We start from the raw sequence: 14,189 nt of genomic DNA, 5'->3' as shown, positions 1-14,189 counted from the left end.
TTATGTGTAGTGTTACTGGCCTGTAAACATACTCTTCAGTACTTTTACTTTAGTTTTAAATGTACAAAAATAAATAAAAGTCTGGTTCTTCCCGTGGCAGGGATTGACTGAGCTCCATCTACTGGCTGCAGAGGGAATTACATGGGTGAGATTAACAAATGCTAGCTTGCCTCCGACATGCTCATACAAGCACTCAGATGTAGTGAAGGCGATTTGAGGGTAGAAAAGCTCAGAACGAGTCTGGTGATGATTTATGAACTTAAAAAGCAGCTCAGAGGAGACTTTCTGACCATGAATCATCAAACAAGCGTGAAGTAAGTGAAATACAGCTGCAGGCATGTTTACAGGTCAGATCTGTGGAGAGACGATCTCGCTCACAGTAAGAAGGCATATTTTAAGGCATTTTTGAGCAATTAAAGCAGTGCAATTGAGCAAACAAGTTTAATGCCATACAGGGGAACATTCTGGGCGAAGTCAAGGAACAAGAAAGTTACGGAGCGGGACCACCCACCAGATAGAAAAGTTACACAGTACACCTTTAAAGTTTTTTTGAGACAAGATCCATAGAGTCCAACAAAAGGTCGAAAAGCATTAGAAGATTTCAGCCATTTTTTATATATATATATATACGTTTTCGTAACTTAATGAAAGAAGAATTTACCCCTGAACGAGCTTTTTGATTCATTTGCGTGAAAATCCACCCCAGAACATGTCAATTAAGTCTAATGTCATAAATGTCCACATGCCCCAGTGTAAAATGTAATTGCTTTGTGTTGCAGCTGTCGTTAAAACTGTCCCGTCTTCAACCAATCAGGAGCGTCTCACACAGTCTGTTTGAATGCGTGTTAATATGGGTTTCATTTGGACATTTCTACACTGAATGGGTGTCATTAGTCAACTCCCAGAGCTCGGAGGTGCCTCTCGATCTCCTCGTCTGAAATGGTGGTTTTGGAAGAGGCGGCGGCGCTCGGGAGACTCTTTCCTGCAGCTGGAGTTCGTGCCATCTGCCATCACACGCAAGCAGAGCAAAAGATCAGACATTGTGACTGAATATGCATGAAGAAAACAGTTACATTTATTAAAACCTCAAGAGACAGAAAGAAAGAAGGGTCAAAATATTCCGTGCAGAAGAGCCTGGGAGATTGACACCCAAACAATGGAGTGAATTGATTAGTTCAGATCCGGCTCATTTGTTTTGAGCGTTTTGAATTTTAAATTAAATTTAAATGTTACATTTTTTGGGGGAGGAAAAATAGCAAAAATTAAACGTGAAATTGATTATTAGAAGTTTCATATTCGCGCACAAGAGAAAATGAAAATGTTTCTTAAAAGAATTTTCCTCAAATCATAAGAAATATTATCAAGAGAAAGATAAAACTTATAACAAAACACTTTTACACATAGGTGTTTACAAAGAATAAATATGATTCGTTTTTCCAAGAGATTTGATTTCATCGTACAAAAGAAAGTGTAAAAACACGGGATGAAAGTAAAACGTTTTGTGTTTACAATGAGAAGAAATGTTACACTTTTACAACAACAAAAAATGTGTAGGAACAATTTAACTGAAAAGCTTCTAAACAATAAAGTTTAGCTCTTGCAAAACTTAATTGTGCCCAGTAAAATCATAATTAAAAGTAGACTAGCATTTCACAGAGCAAGTTTGCAGTTTAGATGCACCACAATGAACAATAAAGTGCACATATGGAGGAGCTGGTGATAGTAAGCAGTATTTGTGTTTAGCTGGAGGCTTAATTAAGCTTTCTGTTTAATTGCACTTGTGCAAATAGAACCTAAACTCGGGTCTGAACACCCTCCATCTCACATTGCTCCGTGTGTTTGCTGTCTCCAGCTGTGGGCTTGTTTATGGGACAATTTGTGGCACAATGCAGCGTGTGGTGAGAGGTAATAACTCATGCGAGCCCCCAGGGGGAGCCAGACACGCAGCAGATGGACGAGCGAGTGACTGTGAGGAGCTGAAGGCGAGCCCCACCGTGTGGCAGCTGCTGCACATTAAACTGCAGCCACTGAAAGGCTTGTAGGATTTACCCGCTGTGTTTAAGAAGTGACTCTTCTCAGGCCACACTGTACTCAAGTCAGCTCTAGTTATTAATAAAGAACAATTAGAGTGAATTAAATCTTTGCCTTTATGATCAATATTTGCTGTATTTAATCAGTCAATCAGTCATTGCTGTATTTAATCAGTTTTAATCACCTTTCCTGTTGTTTCTATGTACTCATGTTTCAATAATTGTTTGCAATCATCCATAAAAGCCTAGGAATATTATATAGTCCTTTTTTAAATAAGGGCTTGTTTTTGCAGTTTTTTTCCTATTGATTAATTAATCAAGCATCATTTAATATTACACCACATTGTAAAGGCTAATTTCTGCAAGTATAAATGTAATGTGATTGTAATTATGTGTATTTAATAAAAGAACAAGCAAATGACAAATCCATCTCAAGTGGTAAGGTTTTATTAATACCTTTCCTGAGATCTCGATGCCGATCTCGTCCAGGACCTGATCCACGATGCCCTGGCTTTCGTCTTCATCATCAGATTCATCAAAAATGTCATCCAAAGTGTCATTGACTGAACAGGGGGGAAACAATGATTAGTACAATGTCGTGTTGTCAAATGTATCATACCTAGATACTAATTGATACTAGTTTTAGTATCGATCTTGCATCTGGAATTGAAACTAAATACTAATTTAAACAAGTGTCGATACTGGAACTATGACAAAAACAGGACAAAATGAGAGCGTTGATCCACATTAAAGAAAGAGCTATTGTGTTATGATAAAAGAACATTCTAGTTTCTAAAAAGAGCGGTTTTCATCATCACTGTGGAATAGAAATCAGTATTGAGCCAATTCCTTACAATAAAAATGTAATTATAAGGCATTAATACTGCGATAATAACATGATAACTATGCCAAGAGTAGAAGCTTTGTTTATTTTTTCTCCCATGCTTTGATAGCTATAAAAAGCTGGGTCTTTCATATCAACAATTTGCTGATTTCTGTTGATTTCGCAGCCATTTTCTAGTCCAAAGCGTGTCTATAAATCTTTTCCTTTTCCCGCTACACATATTGTTGCCTCTCCTTATGCGCACACGTCTTTGTCCACACAAACACGGAGGGGAATCCCGACGGTCGGGTTTGTCCGGTTCTCAAAACACTTGCTCTGTGTGTGTGTGTCCGTGCGCGTGTGTGTGTGTGTTTTTTTGCTTACTCATGTCTTCGGTCATGCCCATCTTCATGTTCTCCTTCTGGAAGTCCTGCATGGTCTTCAGCGTCTTCTGTGGGTCCATCTTTTTGTTCACTGCCGCCATCGTCTGTAGGGTGAGTCAAATAGTTTCGCGTCAACACAAATTTGTTAATAATTCCGTGGTTTTCTAGGCTAAAGTCGGTCGGGTCGTTTCCACTGTTACATTAGCATAACAAAGACCGTCTCACAAATGATAGATCTCATTCCTGTCCTGGGTCAGCAGAAAATGAGATGATATTTATTATTGATTTAGAGCTCTTTTAAATTAGAATTATCAATTACTTTTTACAAAATCACACATTACCAAATAGTTTGATATTCTGAACTATATTTTCAACTGGCAGATTAAAAGCCAAAGTAATAAAGTAACATTAAATAATAATAATTTTGAGCGTTTACATTATTTCCTCTCAACAAAGCCTTGAAAAGTGAAGTTGAACCGATGGGACGATGAAAAATAATAGACAATAATATAGGGCTGCAACAAGTTAATCGACTAATCGTAACTAATCGATTATAGAAATAGTTGTCAAGTATGAGCTGAGAGAAGAGGTTTTATTACTCGGACAGAGCAAGCATTACATAAATATGTAAATGTTGTGTTTATGATGAAAATACCCTTTTGTCTGTAAATATTCCCCACTGGATTCAGTTCAGCTTTAAAAATAATAATCTCATATCTCATATTCACGGGCCTTCCACATTCTAAACAACTTATCAATTAATCAAAAGAATAATCGCTAGACCAATCAATTACTAAAATATGTGTTAGTTGCTGTCCTAAAACAATTGTTCGTGATACATTTTGAATAATCATGAAAATCGCCAACAAAGACATTCACCATTTTATCACCAGGTTGTGCAATAAAAAGCTACTTCTTTATCCATGATGTTCTCTTCTAGATCTGTGTTCAACTTTTTCATAATATCAACATGAATAAATATTACCGTAATATCCTTAACATTTTTAAAGTATCAGCAATTCTAATAATCATTTCTTTGAGCGATTTAAACAACAATGAGTCACCAGAAGGAGACAAACGTCATTACATTTACCACAAAAGCAGTCAGTTTGACATCACTATTAGCACATTATCTCCACTCCATTAGTTTGGAGTCTAATTATATTTGACCTCTGACCTCTTGGCTGTGCTCGGCTTCAGGCCTTTTACTTCCTCACACACTTCATTAACAAATCCACCACAAATAGAAAATACATCAACATCATGACAATAAAGTACTTGACACTGGAAGTCGCTGATAAACTCTAGAGACCTGGAGCTGTGGAGCAACAGGGCAAGTTTCCAAGCGACTGTAGTCAGTGTTGTCATTGTTGATTGTTGACGGCGGGGCAAAGGAAGTCATAGTTGCTCAATAATGTCCATAATAAATCAATGACATCACCTGGAGAGGCTGATCCGTGCTTTCATCTCTACACATCTCCATCACTGTAACACTGATCAGCCAGATCTTTACTCTTTTATTTATTCATTTTTTTAATCCATTTTACTAGTGCATGTGTTGTACTCTGAGCAGGACTTGGAGACTTTGTGTTGGTAAAATGTGTTGTCCAAATAAAGTTGGATTAAATATGTTTAATATGGTCAAGTGTTGAGTCAGAACTTACAATTGTGTGCAAGTCGGAAAGCGTTAAGTGTGGTTTTTAATGGCAAAAACAAATGAATAGAGGGTGTTATATTGGCAACAGGAAATCCTTTTTAAATTGTACAAAAAGATGAAAAGAACATTGATTTTCTTGATTGGTAATCTTCTAGACAAAGGTAGATTGTATGGATGTCAAAATGATGCGTTTCATCGATAATCGTAAAGGTCACAATATAAATGTAAGAAATGAAAATGTATAATTGTGACTATTTTACAAATTTAAGTAGTTTTAATTTAATGAAAAAGAAAGATATACAATTACTTTTTTTATCTGGCCGTTTTTGTCACATTTACTTGACTTTGTCATTCAGACAGTTCAATTTCATAAAGCTGGTCACAAACTTGAGACATAGTCATGCGTTAGACGGGATTTCACAGAGAAAACCGTGAATAATAGTTAAATCCCTTTTTCTCACAATAAGCATTTGACACTCAAATTTGACACCATGACATCCCTAGTATGTATTTCTGCATGTTTGTGTTTCCCTTCTCAGTCCATAGTTAAACGGCCACAATTTGGCACCTTTCTGATGCATTACAAATATAATCGTCCTTGGAAAAATTCTCAAAACATTCATGGCTGTCGCTATCGGCCGTCGCTCGAGCGAAACACTACCAGCCACAGATCTTGTATAAAACTGGGTTGACTTTGAAATCGGATCAGAAAACCACTGGTGTCTAACTAAGAGGATTCAACCAGAACATTCCTCTGCAAAATATGAAAACGTTGGGAGATTTAAAAGGATGTATTGCTTGCTTTTCACTTTTCATTCACTGTTAAACCGGATGATTTCCCCTTTAATGATCTGAGCTTATTAAAAAAGGTGCGATCATCCGACATTTCTGATCGCAGACTTGTTCTCACCTTGGCTGAGGAGGACATCGCCCCGGCCATCTTCATCTGTGAGTTCATGAGTTTGGTTTGCGTGGACATGGACGTGACTTTGGAGCTGACGGCGTACGTTCGGTTCTTCTGCTTCCTCAGCTGCACCAGCTGCTTGGCCAGGATCTTACAGGCCTCTCGGTTGCCGCTCTTGGCCATTTTCTTTATCTCCGCCTCCTGAACAAGAGAAAAAAACAACAACAACAATCAGTCATTTGGGTGGGAAATTTGTTAAGCAAAAGCAGTTGTGGGTTAAGGGAACACCGAACACACCATTACTGTAGATTTTGGTGCATAATGCGTGTCCTGATATTTATATTCCATTACTGAACCAGTCCAATGCAATTAAACAAGGCTTTGGACTTTTAAAAGACTGGCATTAATAGACAATAATTTAGGGCTGCAACAAGTTAATCGACTAATCGTAACTAATCAATTATAGAAATAGTTGTCAAGTATGAGCTGAGAGAAGAGGTTTTATTACTCGGACCCCCAACAACTTTTAAAAGACTGGCATTTAACATTTTACTTGACTACTAATACGTGCTTGTCTGATACTGCACACTGCCTCAATTTAAATGTAAGGAATAAGAATAACGACTTGGACTTTTGCACATTACAAACTTGACTAGTTTCTCGCAGTTCTCCAGCAAGTCATTGTTAATTAACTTACTTCATTTTCAAAGGTTCACAGTGGACCTGGGGCTGACTGAAATCAATCAATCAATCAATCAAAAACACACACACACACACACACACAGACACACACAGACACACACACACTTTTCACAGTGTTTCACACACACACACACACTTTTCACAGTGTTTAAGTAGTGGTGTATAAATATTACTTTTTGAACTCCTGTGATCTTGTGAGTGCAGTTTAGGTCAAATACTAGCCGGTAATCATTTGCTGAAACAATCAATAAAAACAAAATTAAATTAGACAAACGTGGCCTTTTGTAACATGAGCCTCAGAAAACGATCGGGCTGCAGGTCACACTGAACCAGAGCCAGTCCTCTCGGCGTTTACTCCCGAGCACAGACCCATCAGCATTTGTTTATGTCTATGCACTGAAAGCATCTCCAGAATATAACATCAAATATTTATGCCTGGAGTGGGACGAGCTATAGGTGCTGCTCACTCACTACTTTGTACTTTTCCTGCAAACAAACACTTTCTCTAATACTAACAACGGCGACGACAGAGCTGACAATATTAATGTTTATTTGGGAGACCAATGTTTGCAATAAAGAAGCGGCGACGAGGAGAGCAGGGGGACCGTCGCTGATGTGGAGTAACGTCTTATTTACAGCGCTGTCAGGAAGAGACAAGAGGAAGAGGAAGAGGAGGAGGGGGGAAGTGAGGGCTGGAGAACGTAAAGGAGAGAAACATGACAAACTCGGAATAAGAATGATTCTGTTGTTTCATTTTTCTTAGAGCTAGCACAATCTAAAACAACTTACAATTAAAGCAATAGTGGTTCAACAACAATTGGTTAAAATACAGTATATTTTTTGAGCCACTTTGACTAGTTAAGATGTATTAAGTAAGCTGCTGTTTTTATTACTATTTGTAAAAGGTATTTTTGACCTTTTGCATCTTTATCATTTTAGATTATTTGTAGTATCATTTTGTTTTGAAAATCTGAATTTATTTGACATTTCAGTGTAAAGAAACCCTCATAAAATAGTGTTAAACAGTTTATAAATATTAACATCCAATCAGTGTCAATTCATAAAGTGTCATTAAGGCAACTTATTAGATTTTTTAAAACGTATTTGTTTGAGCACTTAAATAACCATTTCTAACTCAACTGGATTTAATACATGCATTTCATTTGTGAGATCTCCCTTTCATACATAGTTGATGGTTATGAAGATGAAATAACATCATCTGCATTCCACTGGTCAAAAAAACAGATCTGCTGATCACAGAATATAACATCATAATAACATAATGAAATAATTAGTATCGATTGATATTGGGTTTTATCAAATACACAAAGTCCAAGTATCGATATCGGAGCTGAAGATGCTGGATCGTGTATCCCCTAATCAAAACGTTGCCAATATTTCCACAATAGTCAAATTTTAAGCAACAGCAAAAATACAAATTATTGAAATAATTGGTTTCCTGCTATTCAAAAAATGTGCTCTTACGAGAGACATAATTTCTCTCCATAACAATTTGGAGCGTGTCATCGCTCGCTGGGTTAATAATCATCTGTAAAATTACCAATTAAACGTGAGTGTGAGTGAGCGCCGCGGCCACTTCTCTCTCTCTACCACCGTTTGTGTGCGAGTCTTTGATTGTTCTTCCACACACACCAAACTGACTGCCTCGACAGCAAGTGCTTAACTGCAAATTTAGGTCATTTCCAAATCACAGCGAAAGGAGTTTTTCATTCAAAATGTGCAACAAAGCTCGGAGGAGAAAAAAAAATCAACTAATTAGCAGAAAACATTAATGAGGAATAAAATCTGCTTCCCCGGGGAGGTAATTATGTCCTGTATCATATTTACTTACTACAACAGAGGCTAGAGGACACTGCAGCTCTTTCATCTCACTGTTCATCATTGTGTCTATGTACGGACACTAAAGGGAGAAGATATTGCCTCGAGCTAAACCACCCAGCCAGCTCCATCATCGCTGCACATTAGTCCCATTTAGCCCAAGATGCAGGAAGTACACGCAGGCGGATCAGCGTTGATGCAATAAGAAGGAAATCTGGGGAAAATGCTCAAGTTCAAGTATGTGTGTAAAAGCAGAACAATATTGGATTAATATCTCAGAGATTGAGAAATAAAAATTAAGATTCAGTACAGTGTGGGGCTGCAACCATTCATTGACTGATCGTGACTAGTCTACTATTGAAAAGAATTGTTATCTGGACTATTCAGACCCAAAAACACATAAAAAATACCTTTATAACAAAGAAAGTATTACTACGGTAAATCAAAATTGTCCTCAATAATACACTTCATTCGTAAATATTCTCAAAAGTAGAAGCCTCTAGTCACCATATTTGTTTAAGGGAATAGAGGATTTTTTTGCCAATTTGAGAACTCAAGCGACTGTTAGTCCCTTTTTCAAAATGCGCACTCACCGCCCACCCTCCTGTTGTTTCCAAGTCTACCATCAAACCTTTTGCTGAAGCCTGCAACAGCCCCGCTGCTACACGTGCGTTTGTTTATTAGCACGACGGATCGCATCGCTTCTCTCGTCTCTTCTGCGCTCGAACACAGTCTTTCTCTGTCGTCATTTTATATTGTACACTGAAGAAACTCGCTAAACACACACCGACATATCAACCACGCATGTGCAGCCAGGGAAACGTACTGCTATCCTGGGAACGAGCCAGAACGAGGCTGCAGGTGTGCAGTAGCACGCAATGATTGACATGTAGTTCAGTGCACGCCACGAGGAAATGAGACTTAGATTGCACACCAAAAATCCTCTATTATTCCTTTAAAAAGAGTATTCCTATGTATAAAAGAAATAATCGTCTGACAAGTCGAGTAATAGAAGAAATAATTGCTGATCCCGATTAGTCGACTACTAAAGTAATTGTTACTTGCACATTTTACTCATGTCCAGAGGCACATTTGAGAGAAAACTAAAATATGAACTGCAAAACAAAAAAATTACATAAATTTCAGAACACGGTTAGGATGGATAAAATCTCATACATTTAGTCCTCTGAATAGAACATAGAAAACGTGGGTGATTAATAGAAAAACAAAATCATAATCATAAATATTTGGGTTAGAAATTACATCATCAAATTCAAAACATTTATGAACCGTCAGGAGATAAACTGTGGAGCTAGTACAGACTTATTATAATTGTGCAGTCATGTTATGAATCAGACAAGCCGCTTTCCACCAGGTTTAGAAGGGAAGAAAATCATCCGTTTAAAGGGCAATAATTGATTTGAGATTTGATTTCAGTCGTAGTCATGATTAAAACTCATTCTATTGCACAGCCCCAGGAGGTCATAGTAGCACCACAATGATAACACACTTTGCCACTTGCCAATAGGGAACATTAAGACTGTTTTGGAGTGCGAGGAGGCCGTTAGTGTCTCACCATCTGTTTCTCCTGCCTCTCCAGTGCCGTTCTGTCTCTGGTGATCTGTCGCTGAGTCCCGCGCAGCTCCTTCGACTGCTCCTTTATAACGTCTGCGGAGGACAAGGGATTTATATTATAATTTAATTTTATAATTCTTTTATATTACAGCTGCTGAACCAGATATCTTTGAATTTGTTGACCATCTACTACTATATACAAATCTCCATTCAAACTAGGACCGGCGATAATATGACAAAAATATATATTTGTACTGATCGATCACAATTCTCAAATTAATTAATTCAAATAATTAGTAATAAAAACAAATACATGGTTTTCGTCTAAATTTCAAAAAACATGTTGGATTTTTAAGCAGTGCTATTTAATACAATATAAAAAATGACAAATGTATAGCTCCAAAGTCAGAACTCCTCTTAAAATTCTATAAATTAATTAAAAAGCAATGAATTTGAAACATTTTAACTTCAATAAAAAGTAGTATTTTCCCGACCATAGAAAGACATCATAAAGTGTGATATATCAGAGACAGTAGAAGTAATATATCAAGTCTAATCACTTTCATATGTGAATTCTAAGGTTAAAAGAGATATAAAAAAGAGGTATGAAGAGGCAAGAAAGAAACCATTATGAACAAACAATTATATTTTCTTACTCTTCCTTCTAAATTTCTATGAAACCAATTGACAAGCGCAGCGTAATGAGGGGAAATCTTAAGACAAATTATTCAAAATGAATTCTCTTAATTGGCGAGATTAAACAGTACGAGCGTTTAAGAGCAAGAGATGTGCTTGGTTTAAGCTCCCGTGCACAAGCTGCTGGAAACGCATGAGCAAGGTCTACAAAACATCTCCAAACTGCGCCTATTCAGAGTCACATGAGTTTGAAATGCCTCAGTGATTTGTAGCGCACGTTCAGACACAGTTTAGAGCAAAAGTGTGAGGTCACCCTGAGAAATCCAAATAACATGTGACCACACTCGTCTATTTCAACAGCGATGACTAATTGTCCACGAAAAAACTAATCAAACAATAAGCCAAGGGAAGTACACAGCCGAAGTTATGTAAAAGCAAATATCCATGAGTTATAGAACGATGAAAAAGTAGCATCGTTGGCATAGCAATTACCAACTAAATATTATATCTTTTGAAAGTTCTCAAAATGGGGCCAATAAACAGGAGGCTGAATCCCCTTACATACATTCTGATTCAAATCCATATAAAAATGTAAAATAAATTATGAATTAAAGATAGAAAGAGCCATGTTGTTAAGAATATCGAAAAATAAATCCTTTAAAAAAAAGAAGAAAGTTAGAAGAAAAAATGAAAATAATAAAAAAGTAGTACGTAAAAATGTAAATAATTCAAAAAAAAAAGAAAGAAATGTAACTTATAAAAGAAACTGTACAAAAGTATTTTAAATAAATAAATAAAAGCCAGTGAAGACGATCGAGGACAAGAACTCCCAAAATGCGTGAGCCACAAAATCAAACAGTTGTACAAACCCATCGCAAGTTTCACCGGGCTGAAAAGCAGTTCTTTTATGAACTCAACCAGAAAGTGTAAAAATATCCCAAGTATGACACGATAGTACACGTAAACGGTGACGCGACGCCAACGTTTCAAAGTGGGAGGGATATCGTCCTACAAATAAGTGCGATCTCAAAAACCCCCCCCCATGACTTCTTTTTTCGCCGAATAACCACTTCGCACCTGCCGATTCACCTAAAACGCCAAAAAACGGAGGAAATATGAAACCAACGAGAGACGGAGATGGAGCGATGGAGAGATGGAGCGATGGAGAGATGGAGCGATGGAGCGATGGAGAGATGGAGGGATGGAGGGATGTCGAAGCATCGCAGAGAGGAGAGGCTTCGGATGCAGCTTCGGTAAGTTTGTGCGGAGCGAGTGGAACTGGAACGTGACAGTGATGGGAGGAGCAGGCAGGTGGAAGGCTCCAACAAGCAAAAACGGGAAATGTTTAAAATGACAACACTACAATGCACAGCAGGTCGGCCATGTTTCTCCACTTCACAGCCCAGACCGCCTTCAGGACTTTCATCTCAGACCCGGGACATTTATTAAGTGCTCCGTTTGACCTTGTAATGGCGATGATGACTTCGCCTGGAGACGGAGTCAAAAGATTTGGACTGGTCTTTTAACATTTTTTGACAAGAGCCGAAATGAGCTAAATTAACATACTTACTTAGGGCTGACAGCAAGACAAAATATGAGTAACGCCAAAAGTGGAAAGTCAAGTGTGTGACAAATGTGGGGGAATGTCTATTATGTTTTAGCTCAATACAGAATATATAATTTACAGTTTTAATTCAACCATTTTGGATCAACGTGTAGAATAGTGTCATTAATTTTGACATTTTCCATGATACATCAGGTGTTTTTATAGCCTAGATGTAGCTGTAAAACACTATTAATACAACTCATTACCTCATTTTTGCTGGTAGTTTCGACAGATCTCGTCAACAGAAAGACTGAACAATAGCTAACATATATTAACGTGATTGTCGAGTTTCACGGTGACAAAACCACGTCAAAATAAATGTTTTTGACTTTTTTTTTTGTCACAACACAATTAATTCAGATCTCTTGAGTTATTAGCTTCAGTCTACAGCCAGTTTCGGCCTAGTTTTCAGCCAGGATTTGTGACTCGAGCTAAAACAGGTCAGACAAGTGTTAAAAAAAGCAACATGACAATCACAGGAACAAGTCTGAATTCTGCCCACAGTGCTAAAAACAACTCTAGCTAGCTTCTGACGCCGCGCAAACTCACCGTCTACAGTCTTCTTCTTGAAAAGCGAAGCCATGGCGCCGTTTAATGTAAAGCTAGTGGAAAAGTATAGAAGTGTCGGCGGTCAGGCCGTGGTAGAAGCCGTGTTTGGGGCTCGGGATCGGGACGGTAGCTCGCTTTAGCCTCCGTTTCCTGGTTTACTTCTGTCGCCGTTCCTCCCTCAGCTGACGGGGCTGACGTCACGGCGCGTTCAATAGACTCTGGAAATCACACAACCGGGACAATAAAGCTGGGATTTAAATAACACATAAATCATATTTTACAGTAGAAATCTGTATACAATATAAAACTGCTGTCGTTTTTAACTGTAGACTTCAATAATTTCAATACGCTTTTTTTTCTTTAGCTCGAGTCTTAATTGTTACAGTGTACAGTATTATTTTTTCTTAGTTTACGAAAAGCGACACACAAAAGCTTACGAACAGAAACTACTTTTAGACAAAGACTGTAGAGAATAAACGTGCAGATTATATGTATATACAATAAAATGTTGAGTTATTTAAATGCATTTCAGAGTTTTATGTTGTCACTGTTCTAACACTAAATTCAGTTTCAGTCAGGTCTTAAAGAAAAACTGCCTCAATAGAGCCCACATGGAAATATTTCTTTATGTATTATATGTATTGTATATATTATATTTATGTGTAATATCTCATAATTCTGGGACAGCGCGCAGAATTGACGCTTGCGGTAAAGAGGGCGATACAAAGAGAAGACGCGCTCACGTTACTTCTCATCACTGTGGATCATTTTGACCACTGCAGGTCCACCACGTCACACACGCTGCAGACTCTCCCACTGCGTTTATGTTTCACTGTCTTCAAAGACCATGGCATCAAAGCCGAAAGGAATCTGTGCACACGCATTCTTTTCACATGATCCGTCACATGACCGGTCAGTAAGATGCCAACAACAACAACAACAACAACAACAACCAAAGAAGAAGAAGAAGAGTCAGCACTGGAATAAAGCTGGTCGGAATCTGAAGACTGAAGTGTAAAGAAAATAATAAAGTGTAAAGAATAAAGTTTGGCGGTAATGTAACACTTCACTTGGATACCAACCGCCATAAAACAACAACAACAACAACAACAACCAAAGAAGAAGAAGAAGAGTCAGCACTGGAATAAAGCTGGTCGGAATCTGAAGACTGAAGTGTAAAGAAAATAATAAAGTGTAAAGAATAAAGTTTGGCGGTAATGTAACACTTCACTTGGATACCAACCGCCATAAAACAACAACAACAACAACAACAACCAAAGAAGAAGAAGAAGACCGGTCAGTAGGAGCAAGTTCAAAACTTAGATTCAAAAAGGAGAGCGAGACAAGAAGACGTATCAGAGTAAAGAAATGTAGTTGGTGGGAAAAGAATAGAGTCTGGCGGTAACGTTACACTTGGATACCAACCGCCACAAAACACCAAAGAAGAAGAAGAAGAGAGCGAAGTGAACAGGACAGAAGCGCGCT

General features: G+C 37.8%; 1 protein-coding gene across 1 annotated transcript in view; it reads right to left on the bottom strand.

Moving 5' to 3' along the window:
• Positions 1-12,904, bottom strand: part of chmp2ba (charged multivesicular body protein 2Ba) — a 13,776-nt gene extending 872 nt beyond the window's left edge. Inside the window, exons 1-6 of the mRNA XM_072445103.1 lie at positions 12,705-12,904; positions 9,915-10,006; positions 5,804-5,998; positions 3,238-3,340; positions 2,487-2,593; positions 1-1,004 (exon numbers count right to left, since the gene is read on the bottom strand). The exon at positions 1-1,004 is cut by the window's left edge and continues 872 nt beyond it. Coding sequence (XP_072301204.1) covers positions 891-1,004; positions 2,487-2,593; positions 3,238-3,340; positions 5,804-5,998; positions 9,915-10,006; positions 12,705-12,738 — 645 coding nt within the window. The 5' untranslated portion in view covers positions 12,739-12,904 and the 3' untranslated portion in view covers positions 1-890. The remainder of the gene's footprint in view (positions 1,005-2,486; positions 2,594-3,237; positions 3,341-5,803; positions 5,999-9,914; positions 10,007-12,704) is intronic.
• Positions 12,905-14,189: the final 1,285 nt, after the last annotated feature.

The sequence above is a fragment of the Eucyclogobius newberryi genome, unplaced genomic scaffold (assembly GCF_026437365.1).
Source record: "Eucyclogobius newberryi isolate DKJ021-1_F unplaced genomic scaffold, fEucNew1.0.hap1 SCAF_14, whole genome shotgun sequence".
In the NCBI taxonomy this organism is placed as follows: domain Eukaryota; kingdom Metazoa; phylum Chordata; class Actinopteri; order Gobiiformes; family Gobiidae; genus Eucyclogobius; species Eucyclogobius newberryi.
This window is presented reverse-complemented; position numbering and strand designations above follow the sequence as displayed.